The sequence below is a fragment of the Vombatus ursinus genome, unplaced genomic scaffold (genome assembly GCF_900497805.2).
Source record: "Vombatus ursinus unplaced genomic scaffold, bare-nosed wombat genome assembly UNPS02014802.1, whole genome shotgun sequence".
Lineage (NCBI taxonomy): Eukaryota > Metazoa > Chordata > Mammalia > Diprotodontia > Vombatidae > Vombatus > Vombatus ursinus.
This window is the reverse complement of record NW_020954580.1, coordinates 26192002-26210710: the sequence shown is the minus strand read 5'-3', so window position 1 is coordinate 26210710 and position 18709 is coordinate 26192002. Positions and strand designations below refer to the sequence as shown.

Below are 18709 nucleotides of genomic sequence, written 5' to 3'. Positions count from 1 at the left end.
TTTTGGTCTTTCCTGAATTGTTCATGAGAGTAATACTAAGATAAATTCCTTCAGGCCTTTGTCATTGTTATGGTAAAATAACACCATCTAACTGTATATTTTAAAAAATTCCCCCAAAATTCACAAAAGAGGTTTTGCCGAGGATTTTATTAGCTTTAAAGGAATAGGAAGCAAGATATCATTTTTTACAGCTGCATATTTGTTTCTTGTTATGTTTTAATGGTGTTGTCTTGTATTATCTGTCCTTTGAGAACAATATTGTTTAATTGGTTGTCAGCGAGATAAAAACTTTCTTCTTTTTTGTCTCCTTCACTAGGTTTCAGCATTAAAAACAATGGCCAATCAGGGAGGTCCCAAGTATACTCTCTCTCAGCAGCCCTGGGCACAACCAGGTATTCAGATTTTACCACTTGGATTTTCTTTTGAGTCTGTGGATTAATTTGCATTTATATAGCACTTGTTCTATGCATGTAGTTTTCTTGCCTTGTTCTAAGGTACTACTATATGAAATAATATATTTATGATTCAGTTTCCCCCAGTGCAAGTTAGTTGAGAAAAGTCTTTTAATTTCAGCAAGCATCCCAAGGAATAAAGAATGAAAAATTTCCTCCAAAAATGAAATAAAAATGAAAAGTAGTTTGGGTGAAAACTTGGACAGGATGATTCTAATTCACTTAAATATTATATCTGAAACCAATTTACCTTATGATCAAGTCACATAACCCTAGTTAAGATTTTCACATAATTTTTTTAATAAAAAAAATTACCTGCTTTTTGTTAGTTGTAGCTCCTACTGAAAACATTGTTGCATTGTTTTGGGAATATTTTAAATATTTGACATGCTTTTGATCACTTTAGCAGCTTAAAAAAAAAGATAATTCCTTTAAGGGTATTTCCAGCTTCAGATAGAAAGCATTTATTAGATTTCCAGGATTTAGTGTAAGGCTAGAGAATTTTTAACCTTTTTTGAAAAAAATGTCTTTATCACTTTTTTCCCCCCTAGTTTTAAAATGTATTGATTGAGAGGCAGCAGTAGACTTGAAATCAAGACCTTTGGCAAATAGCTTTTCCTTCTTGATCCCTGATGGGGATATAATATTGCTGACATTAGCTACCTCATAGAGCTGTTGTAAGGAAAGTGCTTTGGTTTTTTTTTTTTTTTAAACAGTAACACACTATACACATGCAAACAATTACTATCATGAACAAATTAGAAAATGCCCAGTGTTAGTTCTCAGCTTGTGAGGTGCCACCCTTTGAACAATAAAAATGAGGATGTAAATGTTGTATAATATGGAAGCGTATTTACTTTTTTTTCATGGCATTGAAATCCAGTGATCTCAACAACTGTCAAGTATTGTTATGTACAGAGCAGGCTGTAGTCCCAGCATTCGTGGAGCCTACAGTAGGATAAGAAATGAACATAGGTGACTGTAATACACAAGATAAACTAGATATGTAACATGTCTACACCCCAAAGTGTTGTTTGGGGCCCAAGGTGAAATGCTGCTTTCAGTGGAGCACAAAGAAGGATTCCTAGGGGAAGTTGCATTTGAACTGGGCTTTAAGTGGTAGAGAGATGTTTTTTTTTTAAATTGACAAGTGTTTATTTTTTATATGTAGGAATTCATCAACTAGAGGTGGGGAGGTGAATTTTAGACGTAGAACATAGGATGAGCAGAGGCACAGAGATAGTAGAGTGTGTGTTCAAAGGGCAAGGGGCACAATGGTTGGATATTGCTAAAGCATAGAATGGATGGCGGGGAACAGTGTGCGGTAAGGCTGGAAGGGTAGGGTGGAGTGAGAAGGGCTGGGATGCCAAGCGGAGGAGCTCCTCCTGGGTTTGGTAGGCAGTAGAGAAGGATTGAAAAAAAGTTAGTAGATGTCTGACATGAAATCTCTATATAGTGAAGGCATTGGTATTAAGGATGTAAAGGAAGCTAGACAGTAGTGGTGCAGAGATTGCTGAGAGATGGTCATCGTGGTCCCGGTGGGGAGTTAGTGGATGGTGGAGGTAGAGAGTAGAGGAAACAAGCAGAAGAGATGTTGAATGAGTAAGAATCGTGCAGCCAGATTTTTAGAGAGGTTATCATTAAGAATATTGGAAGGACCTGAGCATGATGGCAGGGGATGGAGTAGAACAGAAAACTGATCCTTTTATTAAAGTCATTGAGAAAGTTGGGAATCTTCTGTGGAAGTTGGTAGATAACAGAAAAAAAAGAGGTGGGGAGGGGATGGTATAAATTGAATGGACTTCAAAAGAGGAAATGCTTTGCAGAAGAATGGTAATAGAACGATGGTTTAGAAAGGACAGTGAGGATGTCTTTCTACTCCTGTGAGTTGTGACGAGTCAGAGGCTAAGCGGCTGCCAGCAGAGGTGGTTCCAAGGATATGGAATCTTCAGGAGAGAATGAAGTGAGGAGATATCATAGGATTTTAGAGTTGGAAGAGACCTTGGTGCCTCCCCAGATCAAACTATGCGTGGGAAAGACTCTCCTAGGAGTCATGTTGGTTGAAGAGTCTGAGAATAGAGCAAAGGTCCAGAGGACCCCAGAGATAGAGATAGGCTGGAGTGGACTTGTGGAGGAGGAGGGCCAGTTAGAATGGGCAGTGGGTTTGAGGAAGCATTGTGTACGTGCTGCTTGAACTGCGGTGGCTCAACTGAACGGCTGGGGTCGGTGGGCAGCAGAAGGGGGTGGAGGTGGATTATAGTGGCATGATCCACATCTGCACAGTGGAATTATTTTTCTTTTTTAAAATTTATTTATTTATTTGTTTTTAAAGTTTTCAGCATTCACTTTTATGAGATTTTGAGTTCTCGGTTTTTTCCCCCTCCCCCAGACGGCATGCAGTCTGATATAGGCTGTACATGTGCAATCATATTAAACATATTTCCACATTAGTCATGTTGTAAAAGAGAATCAGAGCAGAAGAGAAAAACCACAAGAAGGGAAAAAAAAACAACAAAAAAAGAGAGAATAGTATGCTTCCATCTGCCTTCAGACTCCATCGTTCTTGGATTTAGATGAGGGTAGCATTTTCCATCATGAGTCTTTTAGAATTGTCTTAGATCATTGCATTGCTGAGAAGCACTAAGGCTTTCAGTGGTCATATTGTCTATGGTCATCACACAATGTTGCTGTTACTGTGTACAGTGTTCCCCTGGTTCTGCTCACTTCACTCAGCATCAGTCCAAACAAGTCTTTCCAGGTTTTTCTGAAATCTGCCTGCTTACCATTTTTTATGAAACCAGTAGTATTCCATTACATTGATATACCACAACTTGTTTAGCCATTCCCCAGATGATGGGCATCCCCTCACTTTCCACTTCTTTGCCACCACAAAAAGAGTTGCTGTGAGTATTTTTGTACATGTAGGTCTTTTTTTTTTTTTTTTTTTTAAGCCAATTGGGATTAAGTGATTTGCCCAGGGTCACACAGCTAGTAAATGTCAAGTATTTGGTCCGGGGCCCAGATTTGAACTCAAGTCCTCCTGACTTCAGGGCCAGTGCTCTATCCACTATACCACATAGCTGCCCCTCTTTTTCCCTTTTTTATGATCTCTTTGGGATATAGCCCTAGTAATGGTGTTGTTGAATCAAAGGGTATGCAGAGTTTTATAGTTCTTTAGGTATAGTTCCAAATTACTCTCCAGAATAGTTGGATTAGTTCACAACTCCACCAACAATGCATTAGTGTTCCAGTTTTCCCACAGCTTCTCCCACATTTCTGACAGATATGATGTGGTACCTCAGAGTTGTTTTAATTTGTGTTTCTCTAATCAATAGTGATTTAGAGCATTTTTCATATGACTGTAGTTAGATTTAATTTCTTCATCTGAAAACTGCCTTAAGCAGTAGAATTCTTGCAAGGTTAATCCACTCAAGAGTTTGAAATAGAACTCTTGACTCCTTCTCCTGCCCCTTAAAGGAAGGAATAGATTTTATTTTTGCTAGATAGAGAACTGCAATGAATCAAAAGATTCCTACACAACATCAGTACTTTCTTGTTAGGAAACTGAGTGCTGTCTTTGACCTACCTGGAGTGTTTACAATCACCTTGTTTCTTTCTGTTGCGGTATTTGCATTCCAGGCTGCCGTCAGTTTTCAAGGTCTTGTCTGGTACTTCATTGGCCTTTGTGGTAGCCCTTCAACATTGCAAATAGTTTCTCATCCAGGATGATTGATTTTTATCAGTTCAAAAAACATTCACTTGAGTATGTTTTGTTGAAGGCATTGTATTAGTGCAAGAGTTGTCAGGGTAGGAACTCTGCCTTCAAGGAGCATATGTAGAGGGATCGGTTGGTAATAGAACATACATCAGTGGAACTGTGAGCCACTCAGTGTAGGTACTGTCTCCAAGGATGCAGATCACAACCCATCTATGTTCCTCATTCCCCTTTTCTGTTTCTTCCTGTAGATCCACCACAAAAAGCACACTGTTTACTGGAAGCCTGCCTCTCATTAGCTTGGCACTGCTACGTGACTAGTCCCTTTCCAATCTTACATATCTCACATATCCATTACATCATTTCTCCTGCATGATACCTTATTTCTAAAGTGTTGTGACCCCCTACTGCCTACCATGTCCTTCTCTATTTTCTTTTAGAAATCCCCAATTTCAGTTCTTCATTGACTAGTGTGTGGTGACTCAGCCATACAACATCACTGTAAAAATGTTGGTATTAAAAAGATGGGCCTTTATTTCAGAAAGAAAATTGGGATCATTTCCCTTCTTTATTAAAAAGAACTGTGCAATTTCCAAACAAGGTAACTCATCCTGTTCTCTTTTATCTGTTCAGTTCCAAACCCAACTTACTATACCAACTTAACATACTGTTTGCCGTGTCTGTCCAAGTTTTTTATACTGATGTGCAAACTGTAGGTTGTTCATCCAACCTCACAGCATAATCTGGACTTTCTCTGTTCCCTTGGTTTTTCTACTGTGTGGATAGTTAAATTCTTTTGAGTGATTATGGATCTCACTTATGAGTCTCTGAAGAGTTATAGGGTTTGATGCTCCATATACTGTGTAATTTACAAGCAGGAGCATCTGGATGATCTTACCATTGAAAGGGAATCTCTCTTGGTATTGCTTGATGTTGCCGATCAGCGGGCCATCAAACAAAGTGAACTCTGTATTTACAACTTTCAAGGAATCCGGTATATTTCTGACTTAGGTAATAGCTAGGAAATGTCTTGTTGATGAAGAGCCTTTAAAATGATGGTTTACTCTTCTGAGTCAAATGACGTTTTTAGAGTCAAACTATAAGCAAGATGCAATCTTGTGTTTTCTGTACTTTTCAGTCAATTGTGTAACTATGACGATATTGGCTATTATAAAACATTGTTGGAGATAGCCTGGCTATTCCCTTCTGAGTGTTACATCAAGGATGCATCTTGTTTTAATAAAATTATAAATTTTATTTATAATTTTTTTATAAAATTAAAATAAATATAAAAATAAAAATTTTTATAAAAATTTTATAATATAAAATTATAAAAAAATAAAAATGCAAATTGTTTTAATAAAAACTTTCTCTGGATGGGACAGAAGGCACATGGATTGATAGGTATTGATTTTCTCTGTCACTTTTTTAGGGCTTAATGTTAAGGTCTCAGATTTTTTTTTTTTCCCCATGCCATTGGCATGATCCACTTTTTAATTACCTTTAGACCTGATCCTTGAAGACCTTCTCTGTGAAAAGTGGCCCTGTCTAACTGCTTTTCTGTCTTTGCTTCTTCAATACCATTTCCATGTCCTCCAGAATGATCTCTAGAAGTATGAGGTTCCAGGCTCAGTGGAACCCTCCACTGCTTTCAATAGTGAGAAGAATTTAAAAAAAAAAATCTTTGCTGATCATTACCATTTCCCCTCTATTCCTATCTCCCTTCCAGTTCCACCTTCAAATGCCCTTGGGGTAATCCTTTAGGTAGGTCTTTGGCCAACTTTCTTTCTTTTTTTTTCCCTTTTTTTTAGACAATTGGAGTTGAGTGACTTGTCCAGGGTCACACAGCTAGTAAGTGTCTGAGGCCAGATTTGAACTAAGGTCTTCCTGACTTCAGGGCTGGTGCTCTATCCACTGCGCCATCTAGCTGCCCCCCAACTTTCTTTAAATTTCATTTTTCTTTCATGGCATCTCAATGTAAGATGATTCTGCTCACAAACTTCCACTCTTCTTTATAAGATTTTTCCATTATATTTATATATTCAATGGATGTTGCTCTTGGAGGCTTTCTCTTTCAGCTTGCTGTGAATTGATGTCTGAGGGAGTTTCCAGTCTTGGACCTGGATTATAGTCATTAATGTACATTGTTTAGATTTTACTAAGGTATGGTTATCAGGGTTCTGTTCTTTCTCATTTTTCTGTGTCAGCAACTCATTTAGATCAGGTTAGAGCTGTTTTGATAGTGTGTTACATCTTCTCAATTTTGTTCTTTCTGTTAATTTTAATTTTTCTCTAACAAATGAGAGGGTCTGATTTAGGAATGGGTGGTTTCCTCTCTTCTGAAATATAATCAGTTTCTTTTTAAAAATCATTATTTGTGGGGCACCTAGGTGGTGCAGTGGGTAGAACACCGGCCCTGGAGTCAGGAAGACCTGAGTTCAAATTCGGCCTCAGACACTTGACACTTACTAGCTCTGTGACCCTGGGCAAGTCACTTAACCCCACTGCCTAGCCAAAAAAAAAATTGTTGTTTACCATGCCTAGTTCCTTCCAGCTTTCTTCAATACAGTTCTATCCTCTCCGTGTATGTTAAGGTGATTTTCCTAAAGCACGGGTCTGACCTTGTCCTCTTCCTTAATCAGATCTAGTGGCTCCCTGTGGCCTCTAGAATTTGAAACTAATCCTCTGTTTGGCATTTAAAGCTTTTTTACAACCTGACCTTTCCCTATCATTCCAGATTTCTTAGGCGTTAACTCCCCTATTTTCAGTCTGTAGTTGAGCCATACCAGCCTACCTCCTGTTCCATAGACATAATGCTCCGCTCTGACATCTGTTACTCATTGTCCCCTTCCTAAAACGCTTTCCCTCCTTCAGGATTCAGCTCAGATACCATCTTCTGCAGAACCCAGCACACCCTTATATACCTCTACCCAGCTTTGAAAACTTTCTCTGAGGTTAACTTTTGTCTCCTCTATAAGTATCTTGTATATACACCTATTTATGGACGTACTGTTTCCCTCATTGGAAAGTAAGCTTCTTTAGGATAAAGGTTGTTTTTGCCTTTTCTTTGTATCCTTAGTGCTTAGTATAGTGTCTGGCACATATTAAATGATTAATAAATGCTTTTTGATTGATTATTTTAAATGTATAGGTGTAAAACTTCTCTGTAGTCCACAGGTCTTTAGCCTTTTTTCTTTTCTTCTAAACCATATTTTCAGGTATTTTCCACTAACTTTCCTTATACTCATCTTTATGTCAAAATTACTAATTATCAAAGCATGCATTGATTTAACTTGCAAGGTCTTACTGACTTATTCATAGAATTTCTTCGTAGGATTTCTCTTTTTTATAGCCTACAACAGATGTTGGCCCATAAGCTGCAGTTATTTTTGTGATAGGCTTTCTGCAAATACTTATGAGCGTTTCAGTGTCAAATGATCAGATGTCACAAGATCTGTAAAGTGCTATATACATGCTAGCTATTATTATGACCAAATACACCACGAACGGTTGTCTTTGGACACACAATAGAACTACTGTTGCCAGTTTCCTTATTACTTGCCATCCTTCCATTTAACTATAATTTCCTTCTGTCTTCTGATTTCCTTTATGGCACGACTGTTAAGATTGCTGTACTTTAGTTCCTCTAATCCTTTGAGATGGAAACAGTGAGGTGGCACAGTGGAGAGAGCGCTGGGCCTGGAGTGAGGAAGACCTGAATTCCAGTCCAGTCTCAGACACTTACTAGCTGTGTGAACCTGGGCAACTCACTTAACCTCTGTCTGTGTATTTCCTCATCTGTAAAATGGGCATAATAATAGCACCTACCTCCCAGTGTTGTTGTAAGGATCAGATGAAATAGTATTTATAAAGTTCTTGTGAGTGTTAGCTATTGTTATTTCTCTCTGTACATTGGTCATTGGATGAGAGTCTCAAATATAGAATAGTAACAACTGAGCTTATGTTTATTCTTAGTTCCCTCTGCTCCTTTTTGTACCACCTGCTGCTGTTACTGTAGTACATGCAGAAGTAAAGGGGAGTTCACAGGATTAAGGTGTGAAGCAATAAATTTAATGCAAAGAAGAATGTGAATGTTATAAGAGAGGTACAGATTAAATGCTACAACAATTGAAAAGAAGGGAGGGATTGCTTTTACTGGAGGACTCAGGGAAGGCCACATGTAGGAGATGGCCCTTGTTGGATGGGTAGAATTTCACTTGTTGGAGATGACTGGGGAATGATACACCCCAAGCCTAAAGAACAAGCATGAGCGAAGAATTTAGAGGAAGGAAAATACAGGCTGTGTAGGAAATGGCAGAGAGACTGATTTGGAGAGTAAAGAGAGTGAAGAGGAGTAATGAGCGATAAGGCAAGAAAGGTCATTTCAACCAGATTTTTAAGGTGCTGAAACGCCAAGTTAAGGATTCTGGGCTTCATTTGGTAGGCAATAAGGAACTGAAAGTCTTGTGAATGATTATTTTGGCAGCAGTGTTTAGAATGGATTAAAGAGAGATTATTAGAGAGGAAATTGTAATTGTTCTGCTCAGAGGTAGTGAGACTAAGTGTTTAGGCTTGTATGATTTATTTATGGGAGGATAGACTGGTACCAACTATTATATGTACTGTTGAACTTCTTGGAATTATTTTTATTGGTTAATTTTGGTTACTGAATAAAAAAGAAAATATATGTGTCTGTGTCTATATGTATAATATGTGTGTGTGTATATATATATATAAATATACATATATACATACATATATATTTTACTGTTACATGATGCTATGTATACTTAACTGATTTTCAACCAATTTAGGATTAGGGTTGACTTCATATATGAAGTGATTTGGATGATATATAATAAGAATTTGAAGGGATCTGAGACATGTATTAGGCAATTAGTTATTGTGAGTTAGTTGTTGTTAATTGAGTTGCTCAGTCTTGTCAACTCTATGTGACTCCATGGAGTTTTCTTGGCAAAAATACTGGAGTGGTTTGCCGTTTCCTTCTCCAGTGAGCCCCCATTTTACAGATGAGGAACTGAGGCCAATCGACTTGCCCAGGGTCACACAGCTAGTAAGTGTCTGAAGGCAGATTTGAACTCATATCTTCCTGACTCCAACCCCAGTGCTTTATCCCCAGTACCACCTAGCAGCCCCGTTGTGACTTACATTTGGAGTCAAGGGACCTGTGTTTAAATCCTGGTTCTGCCATTTGCTACTGTGTGACCTTGGGCATTTAACCTCTCTGGGCCACGGTTTCCTCATTTGTAAAGTATGAAAGGGTTGGATTATATAATCTCTAAAGTGCATTTGAGTTCTAAGTCATATGATGTTAATGCCTCATTTCTCTGATTAAAATCCTGCAGTTTTGTTTTAACCCGATCTTGACTTCTATTGATTTTGTCCAGTTGAAGTCTTTTGAACACAAGTGATTTTCAGTGTCTTCTGAGCAGGCCTCTTTGGTGGCTTTATTGAGTGTTGACCCAGGGACTATAGAGAAGCGAAGGAGAATTCCCAGCAATGATCCGGACCCTCTGGAACTGCAGTGAGGAACTGGAAGTGAGGCTCCTGTCAACGGCTAGAACCCAACTTAACCAAAATGCTTTAACAATAGTTCAGACTCTTGAGGATGTTTTCCATTTGGCTTCCTTGTTCACTCGCTGAGAGGTTCTTAACCTTTTCTTGCGTCATGGACCATTGTGGCAGGATACTGTTTGTAAATGCATGAAATAAAAAGAAACCAATTATATTAACATATAGTTATGAAAGTATTTTTTTTTAAAGTTCACATAGCTAGCTATAAATCTTTAGCTCAAAGGTTTGGAAATTACTTTATGTAAGGCATCAGAGTTGATTGTCCATGTCTACAGGGTGACACTTGTCAGACCTGCTTTTATTTAGAAGTAAGCATGGGGAAAAGGAATTGGAGCCATAAGGGCCTCTTTCTGTCTTTGAAGCTATGATTTCTCATGGTTTGTTTTGCATTGTTGAAGCAGTTGAATATATTTTAAGATAACTGGGTGACTGAAGAGAATTATCACCATTATTTCCAAGGGGGCAAATTAGGTGAAGATGCGAACAGGGGCTGGCTAAGTGGGTAGAGTGCCAGCTCTGGAGTGAGGAGGATTCATCTGTTTGAGTTCAAATCTGTCCTCAGACACTTATTAGCTATGTGGCCCTGAGCAAATTATTTAACCATGTTTGCCTCAGTTTCCTCATCTATAAAATGAGCTGGAGAAGGAAATGGCAAACCACTTCAGTATCTTTCCCAAGAAAACCCCAAATGGGGTTGGACACAACTGAAAACAATTGAAAACAATAAGCCAATAGGGACTTAAATTGATTGGTTTTATCTGTAGTCAAGAGTTTTGGCCAAGAGTGTGTAAGACTTTTTCTTACTGTAATAGAGGTATTTATATAGCTCTGTGTATTGTCTGTAGTATTTTAAATATTTTAGTTGGCATGTAGTGTTGAAAAACCGAAGTAGTTTTTAGAACAGAATTAGAGTGGTTGGCCGTTTAGTTAGGTTACTGGCAAGAAGCGTAGAAAACAATCAGATTTTTGCTGTAGTATGAGGGGTTCTAAGGCCTTTATAGCTATAGTGTTATCCTAGCTGCACTGACTTCTCATAATCAAGAACCTGTCTTATTTATACATAATTCAGTGTTGCCCTGAAGCAGATCTAACAGTCTTTGGATTAATTGCTACTTTCAGCCATGGTTTTTGGTTGTATGTAGAGCTTATTTGGGGAAATTAGTTTTCTAGCCTTTGATTTGTGAGCTGAATTCTATGGAAGTACATGTAACATGGGTGCAGTAAACATCTTTTTCTTAAATAAAATCATCTAGAAATTGGTGAATAGCCATATTTACTGTAGCTTTGCCCAAGGGCTTGATGTGTTGTTGAAAGAATGTTCTTTTCCCTGTGATAAGATTCAGAGGTGATTTTTCCTTAGAGTAGAATCCTAGTGATCTTAGACTGCTTGGTGTATCATGTTCCAGTGACTATGTCAGGAGCTTGGCTGTCATTGTAAAGACTCAACTAGATCTCTTCTCATTTTAGGAAGTTACATTTCTATTTAAATAAAGAAATTTCATTTGGCTATAGCAGTACTAATATAGCACACCTTGGCATTAATTAAAAAATGTTCTGACTGTATCAGAATGGAGTTTAGCCTCATTATAGAATTGTTGGGTACACAAACTCTGAGAATTGTTTGCAAGCAGCCTTATTCCTCAGGATGACAATGACGACGACGATGATGATTGTGTATATGGGGCTTATTTAAAAATTGTTTTTAAGGAGTAGCTAGGTGGCGCAGTGGATAGAGCACCAGCCCTGGAGTCAGGAGGACCTGAGTTCAAATCTGGCCTCAGACCAAACACTTGACACTTACTAGCTGTGTTACCCTAGCAAGTCACTTAACCCCGATTGCCTAAAAAAAAATTGTTTTAAAAATACTATTAAGTGGGGAAAAAAAAGAACAAGCTATATCTCAGGACAGAGACTCAAGTGCACTCTGCGTTTTCTTTGAATTTAGTTCCATTCAATAAACTTAAATTTAACTTGGAAAAAAATTGTGCTTAAAAATTTATAAATATAGCCCAATTGAGGATTAAAAATCTTACCCCAAAATCTGTAGTTTAACAAACCTGAACAGAACAATTAAGAAGTGCTGGACATGTAAAGAAAGTACTTTTGTTCTGTATCCTCTTTCTGGTCAGCCAGAAGTTTTGCCACCTTTAGTTTTATTTTGCTTCCTTCTTTCTTTTATTAAAGTTGTAATTAGAGTGACGTGAGACTTCTGACTAAAAATTACCAGATAAAATAGGCAAGGGAAACAGAACTGAGCCCCTTGTTCTGGTATTTTTTTCCTTTTGAAGTAAAATGCTTATGTTGCCATTCTTTTTCTTTGTGTCAGTAACTGAAAGTTAACTTCTTCCTAGTCAAAGTCAATGACCTAGTGTCAAGTGCCTACAAGACGATAAAAACAAAGCTGCCGTTGACGTTGAGAAGCATGTCGCTGTACTTATCCAATAAAGATACAGAGTTCATCCTGTTTAAGCCTGTTAGGGTAAGTATTGCTATGTTGTACATGAATATTGCCCGGTTTCTTGGTATATCGTTTTTCTACCTCAAATTACTCTAAAACATTGATATGGCTGCTATCGCAGTGAAGTGGATTACTAAAGTGCTTGCATGTCCAGCGTCCATCTGGCAACATTCTCCAGGGTTATTCACTATATCATTTGCATATGCTGTCTCATCTTTAAGTTCTTATTGGTTGACTTTGAAAATGGAAATAATAATAATAAAAAAAAATCAAACAAGAAAAGAAATGTGGCCTAATGCTAAAACATAATATTATAGGCATTATCTCCCGACTGGATTGGAGAGGAGCACCATCAGATTGTGTGCTGTGACCACAGAAGGATTATATGTCAGCACAGTATTAGAACTCAGTTCTCCTAGTTCTGTGTTAGACTCATATCTTTCCCCAAGGCTTTGGTTGATTTCCAAAATACATTTTATGTCTGAGAGTTTTATTACATTTTATGTAAGAAATTGCTACTGAACTCTACAATATTCTCTGAGAGCACAGGGCTTGCCATAATTTAGTTTTTGCAGTAAACATAACCTGACAAGCTTGTCCAGGCTTGTGCTAACATATCACCTGAAATGTTGAGTGCACATTAGATATCTCTGGTAATGATCCTGTGAGAGAAAGATATGCTAATTCCTACATGTTATGGCAAATTTCATTAGGACTTGACGTTCTAATTGCTGCATATTTAAGACAATTGCTTGTGTTTTTTCAGTGCCTCATTTAATATGATATTTCCTTCTCTCTAAGAATAACATTCAGCAAGTATTCCAGAAGTTCCATGCCTTGTTAAAAGAAGAGTTTAGCAGTGAAGATATCCAGATCATAGCTTGCCCTTCCATGGAACAGGTAAGCTTTGTAGTGGTGGTACTTGGTCATCAGAAGATCATTTGGAGTAGATTTTTTTTCACTCATTGATCATGGTTTTATTTGTTTTGAGTAATCAAGGTTTTACTTTTGTTATACTTGGCCTTATTCTCCTCTGTTCTGACGAGGAGAAAATTAAAATTTTGAATTGTCTGTGGCTGTGTGAGATAGCTGTAAGTTTTAAATGGAGTGGCGAGCCAATTAAAATGACAGCTCTGTTCTGGATGAAACCCATCTGTCTTTGGAAATGCCAGCTAGCAAGAGCCAAGGAGCTGAACAAGCTATCTTGAATCATGGATGCCAAAAGCCTCTGATTTCAGAATGATTAAACTAAAAGCAAACCAATTATTTTAGCACTCAGAGTCTTTGCAGGAATTTTCTGTTGTCACTGTTGTAAATTCTAGTAGCTACATAAGTATATAAATATACATATGTATATATGTGTGTGTGTCTTGGTCTTGATCTGTCCCTCTATCTCTGTAAAGTTCTTGGTCTTTAGTGTTCTTCTCCCGTTTTGACTCTTTTGCCTTTCTTTTTCATATGCTTATTTAGAATGTTTATTAAGTGCATATTATGTACAAACACTATGCTGAGTATATTTGAGGAAAAAGATGAATAAGACAAAATCCTTGCCCTTAAAGAGTTTATACTCTAATTAGTAACATGTTAAATATAATAATAATAATAACAATAATGCTGATGATAATAATAATTGCCAGCATTTTATAGCACTTTAAGTTTTGAAAAGTATTTTACAGATCTCATTTCATCCTCACTGCAGCCCTGGCATAGGTGCTTCATTATCATCCCCATTTTACAGATGAGGAAACTGAAGCAGGCAGAGATGAAGTGGCTTGCCTAGGGTTATGCTGCTAATAAGTATCTGAGGGAGGCTGGATTCAAACTCAGATCTTCCTGATTCCAGGTCCAACACTCTATATCCACTGAACCACCTAGATGCCATACATGAAATTTACCTAAGAAAAAACTGCAGAGCAAAATAATGTTAAATGCCAAATGATTGTATAGGCAACAAGTGCTGTAGGAGTTGGGCAGTTGGGGTCCTCTGAGAGCAACAGCAGCCAGCGTTTATGTAGTGTCTCCATGTTGTGGCTGAGCTTTTCTCCTTTTTTTGGAATTGTTTCCTCAGTCTTCTTAAACTGACTTTTCTACAGTCTTTCTCATTTCCCATGTTACTAATTATGAGCATAGCTGAACATCTGTGCCTTATTCTAAACAAGAATTTAGTTTGAAAAATACTAATCTGTTTAGGGTGTGATTAAAGTATTCTTTTGGGTAGTGAAGTGATGCAGTGGATAAAGAGTGCTGGGTCTGAAGTCAGGAAGACTTATCCTTGTGAGTTCAAAACTGGCCTCAGATGCTTACTAGCTGTGTGACCCTGGGCAAGTCACTTAACCCTGTTTGCCTTTGTTTCCTCATCTGTAAAATAGGCTAGAGAAGGAAGTGGCAAACCACTCCAATGTCTTTGCCAAGAAAACCCTAAAATGGGGTCATGAAAAGTCAGACGTTACTGAAACGACTGAATAACAACAAAAGAATTCCTTGCTTTTATAGAATAATTCACAGCAGGTTTAAAAAAAATTTTTTAGTGCATTTGTAAAATTCAGTTTGCATCTAGTTTTTCAAGAATCCTTTTGTTGTATAAAGCCCAGATAATTGGTTCTGTGCCTTTGGATTCTGTCATTTCTATCTGTGCATTTGTTTTCTCTGTACTTTTCATTAAGCTCCTTGAGCCAGTGGTCAGTTCTCCATGCTGTATAACTCCTCCAATATCTCATACCACTGCTGCTTTGAAGAAACATCAGGGCTGTTCCTCTTCAGCCTTGATAAGGCTTTCTTCTGCTCCATTTTCACATTGTAAAGAATCACCATGATTATGTAAGCAGCTCATATGCCCTCTCACTTTGCTTTTCAGGTGAACTTACTACTGTCGGTGTCCAAATAACCAAGTCCCTTGGACTGTTGAAAACAGATGTAGAAGGTATGCCAGGCCAGAGCAAGGCTAAGGAGTCACCCATACGGCCTGCAGGACCTTGAGGGTTTTGGTGGGGAGGACTCTCAGGGCCCACAGACTCCTTCAAAGTCCTCTGTGCTTATTGGCATTGATTACAGAATGAAATCTAAGCAAAGGGTAAAAAGCACCAAAAATGCCAAAGATTGACTTGTAAACATAGATCACTGCCTAATGTTATTAAACTGGCTTTAGAAGTTAATTTGTGGACATGCAGTGAAATGATTCCTAGAGAAAGTATGTGCAATGAAAGTAGGTTACTAGTTAGGATTAGTGAAGAAAAACCTTGAGGAAGTTAATTAGAAAACTTCTAGGAGCATGGCTGTCTAAAGTGTTAGACGTTGTTGAACAAGCTCCCAGAAATGCTGTTCGTAACGCTGTGTACTGTTATGTTTCTGACACTACTTTGTAGCAAAGATGGGGTACTCTGGGAGCATAGTCTGCTTTCCTTAGAATTCAGGGAGTTATTTTTCTGTGTTTGATGTAAAGTAGTTTAAAGAAGCAGGTCCTGCACCTAGGCCCTGGGATCCCTCCCTGCTCCTTGGATTGCCTTAGTGGGGAGCTGACAGGGAAGCGAGAGCTGCCGCCGCCTCGGAATGGGCATGGGAGGTATCTCTAATGAAAATCTGCAGCGTACAATTGCAGGTGTTTGTGAGCGGCAAGTGCCAATGAAGGCGTCTTCTGCTCGGGGAGGCTCTTACGTGTGCGGCCGGGGGTTACGCATCTCTCGTCCGCTGACTTCAGTCAAGGGAATGCTTTCATGGTCTCTGCAGTCACGTGACTTGGGACTCTGCGGCTGTTTTTCAGTGGAATGAATCTTGGTGAAGGAGATAAGGAAGATGGAGGACGAACACTTTAAAACTCACTGCTGTATATCAGGGATCATAAAAGAAATGATGCACATCCACAAATTCCTACAAAAGTATAGCTACTGACTTAGTCTGGGTTTGCAACCAAAGTTGTATAGGCGATGTGGCTTGTTTGGGAAAAGAAAAAAGAAGCTTCTTTAAGGGCAGTCAAACATTTGTCCAGAAATGAAGCACTGAGCAGGCCTCTGGTATGTGAGTGGAGTGGACTGTCCCTTTTTGTACAGTGACTCTGGCACGGCATTTTGCACGCCTTTAGCGGGTCCTCCTCGTTGTGTAGAGATGTTTCATATCCTAGTGTCTGTTATGTGGAGCGGGTCATCTGTTTTTCAAGTCAATTTACGTTTGTTGTAGGGTTTGCTTGATTAGCTGACTTTTGAGAAGGGAGGTTGAGAGGAGCTCAGACTTGTTCTCTGAAATGAACTAAGCGGGAAGATGTATTTATTCTTCCACTTATGATTATAAATATATGTTTAAGAACATAGACTGTAAAATATCCATTTTGTACAATATGTGTATATTTGGTCTTTTTGAATAGCCTTTTCCAAGAGACATGAGGGCATGATTGCTGTATAGTACTATGACTGATTGAATTACTTGTACAGATGAGGGTATGTTCTTAAGGGTCAAAATGTTTAGCAGCACTCATTCTTGTGTTTTGGATTTCTCATTTCTGAAATACTCAAAACACCTCTCAAAGTGCTGGATAGTTGTGATCAGACATTTGCTAAATGAATATTTGTTTAAATCTGTACAGTTTCAAGTGTTTACTTATACAGATAGTGTATATACTTTCAAATGATTAATTTAAAATGCTTTATATTATCTGGCTAGGAACTTGCAGTTTTTAATAAATGTGGATTTTTTTAAAAATAAAGATTTTGCTTCCTAACTTGTCCAGCTCTTTTATTTGTGTCTTCAGATTCTTCTGACAAGATGATTGTAATGGAAAGACAGAAGTACTAGAGACGTCTAAAAATCTTAGGGCAATTCAATTTTTTCTTTGTTAGCAAGACAGCCGTCTTCTCAAATACTGGCAGTATAGTTAATTGCGTTGAAAATTCAGTTTTTTAAATAGTAGCAATAAAAGCAAAATTGTATTTTCTTTGCTGATGTTATAATTCCACAAAGCTACATTTTCTTCTATAATTGCCTCACAAGAATCAGCAGGGGCCTAGTGGATAGGCAGGTGTGTGGGCATAGCTGGGAGCAGAGAACACCTGAACTTGGTGTTCAGGGGTTGGTCAGGTGGGAGCCCTGGTGCCTGAGGAGCCTTCGTTTTAGGCCTGAGAGGACTAGGGACAAGGAGCCCTGTCTGTGGGGGAGTTGAGTCTGTTTTGTGACAGGAAGGGGACCTGACTAGGCATACTGGAGCCCGGAGTCAGGAGAAGAAAGGTAAAAATTTGGTGGATAGAAGCAGCCCTTGCAGAACTCAGACCATGTGCAGATGGGCAGTGAGTGTGCAGTAGCAGATAGCGAGGCAGCTTGGGAGTTAGTTCAAGATGTGGATCTGATGCCCACCAGCCTTTGTGACTCCGCCTCTTTGAGTCTCATCCATAAAATGGGAATGGAAGTAATAGCACCTTCAAAACAACTGCAGAGTGCAGGAAGTATTTGGGAAGTCAGTCCATCAGAACATACACAGTACTTGTATATAGTTACAAAATGGTCCCGAAAGCAGTAACGAACAAGGTGAAGAGCTGGAGGAATCTTCAGTGTTCATGGTAGGTCATTGCCAAGGTAATAAAATGAAAATGCTGCCAAAGTTAACTTACAGATTTATTTTATGCTCTACCAGCTAAACCACCTGAGGAATACTTTACAGAGCTAGGTGAAACGTTAATAAAATTCATTTGGAGCAACAACATACCTAGAATGTCAAGGGAAATGTTGAAAAAGGGGAAAAGTAATGAAAAAGGAACAACACTATTATGTAGTTATACATAATAGTTATAATAGCTTATAATAATTACGTGTAACATGTTTTAAACCAGAAGTCATTAAAACCACTTGGTATGAGTTAAGAGATAGGAAAGTAGGTCAGTGGAACATACTAGACAAGGAATACTCTGAAATGATGGCTCTCAATCCATCATTCAACAAACTCCCGAACATGAATGGCCTTTGTGATAATTTCTGGGAAAATTAGAAAGCATCCTGGTAGAAATTAGGCTTAGGCCAATGTCTTACACCATATTCCACAATAAATGCAAAATGAATACATGACCTAGATGTTGAAGGTGATCTCTTTAAAACATTAGAAGATTCATAGATCGTACACTTTTCACAGCTATGGTTAAGGAGATGAATTCTGTAATAATAATAATAATAACAATCAGCATTTATATCACACTTATTATAGCCAGGCACTGTGCTATAAGTGTGTTATGATAGCTTGATTTATTGAGATAACACCAAACTAAACATAATCTTAACTTATCAACTAAGCAAGGGACGGAGGCAATTGCAAAAAATTAAATAATCTTGATTATATGAAATTGGAAAGCTTTTGCAAAACAGAATTAATGCATTTAAGAAGAAAAATGGTTGTGGGAGAAAACAGCTTTGTATAATTACCTATGGGTTTCATATCCAAGATAAGTAGACAAATGAACACAATACATTTTATATATATATATATAAAAAATCTGTATGTATATATCTGTATGTGTA

At 38.1% G+C, this 18709-nt stretch overlaps 1 protein-coding gene across 1 annotated transcript in view; it reads left to right on the top strand.

Moving 5' to 3' along the window:
- Window positions 1-16890, top strand: part of COG3 (component of oligomeric golgi complex 3) — a 72309-nt gene extending 55419 nt beyond the window's left edge. The window contains 4 exon segments of the mRNA XM_027873700.1: window positions 317-392; window positions 12114-12241; window positions 13022-13120; window positions 15075-16890. Coding sequence (XP_027729501.1) covers window positions 317-392; window positions 12114-12241; window positions 13022-13120; window positions 15075-15104 — 333 coding nt within the window. The 3' untranslated portion in view covers window positions 15105-16890.
- The last annotated feature ends 1819 nt before the right edge of the window (window positions 16891-18709 follow it).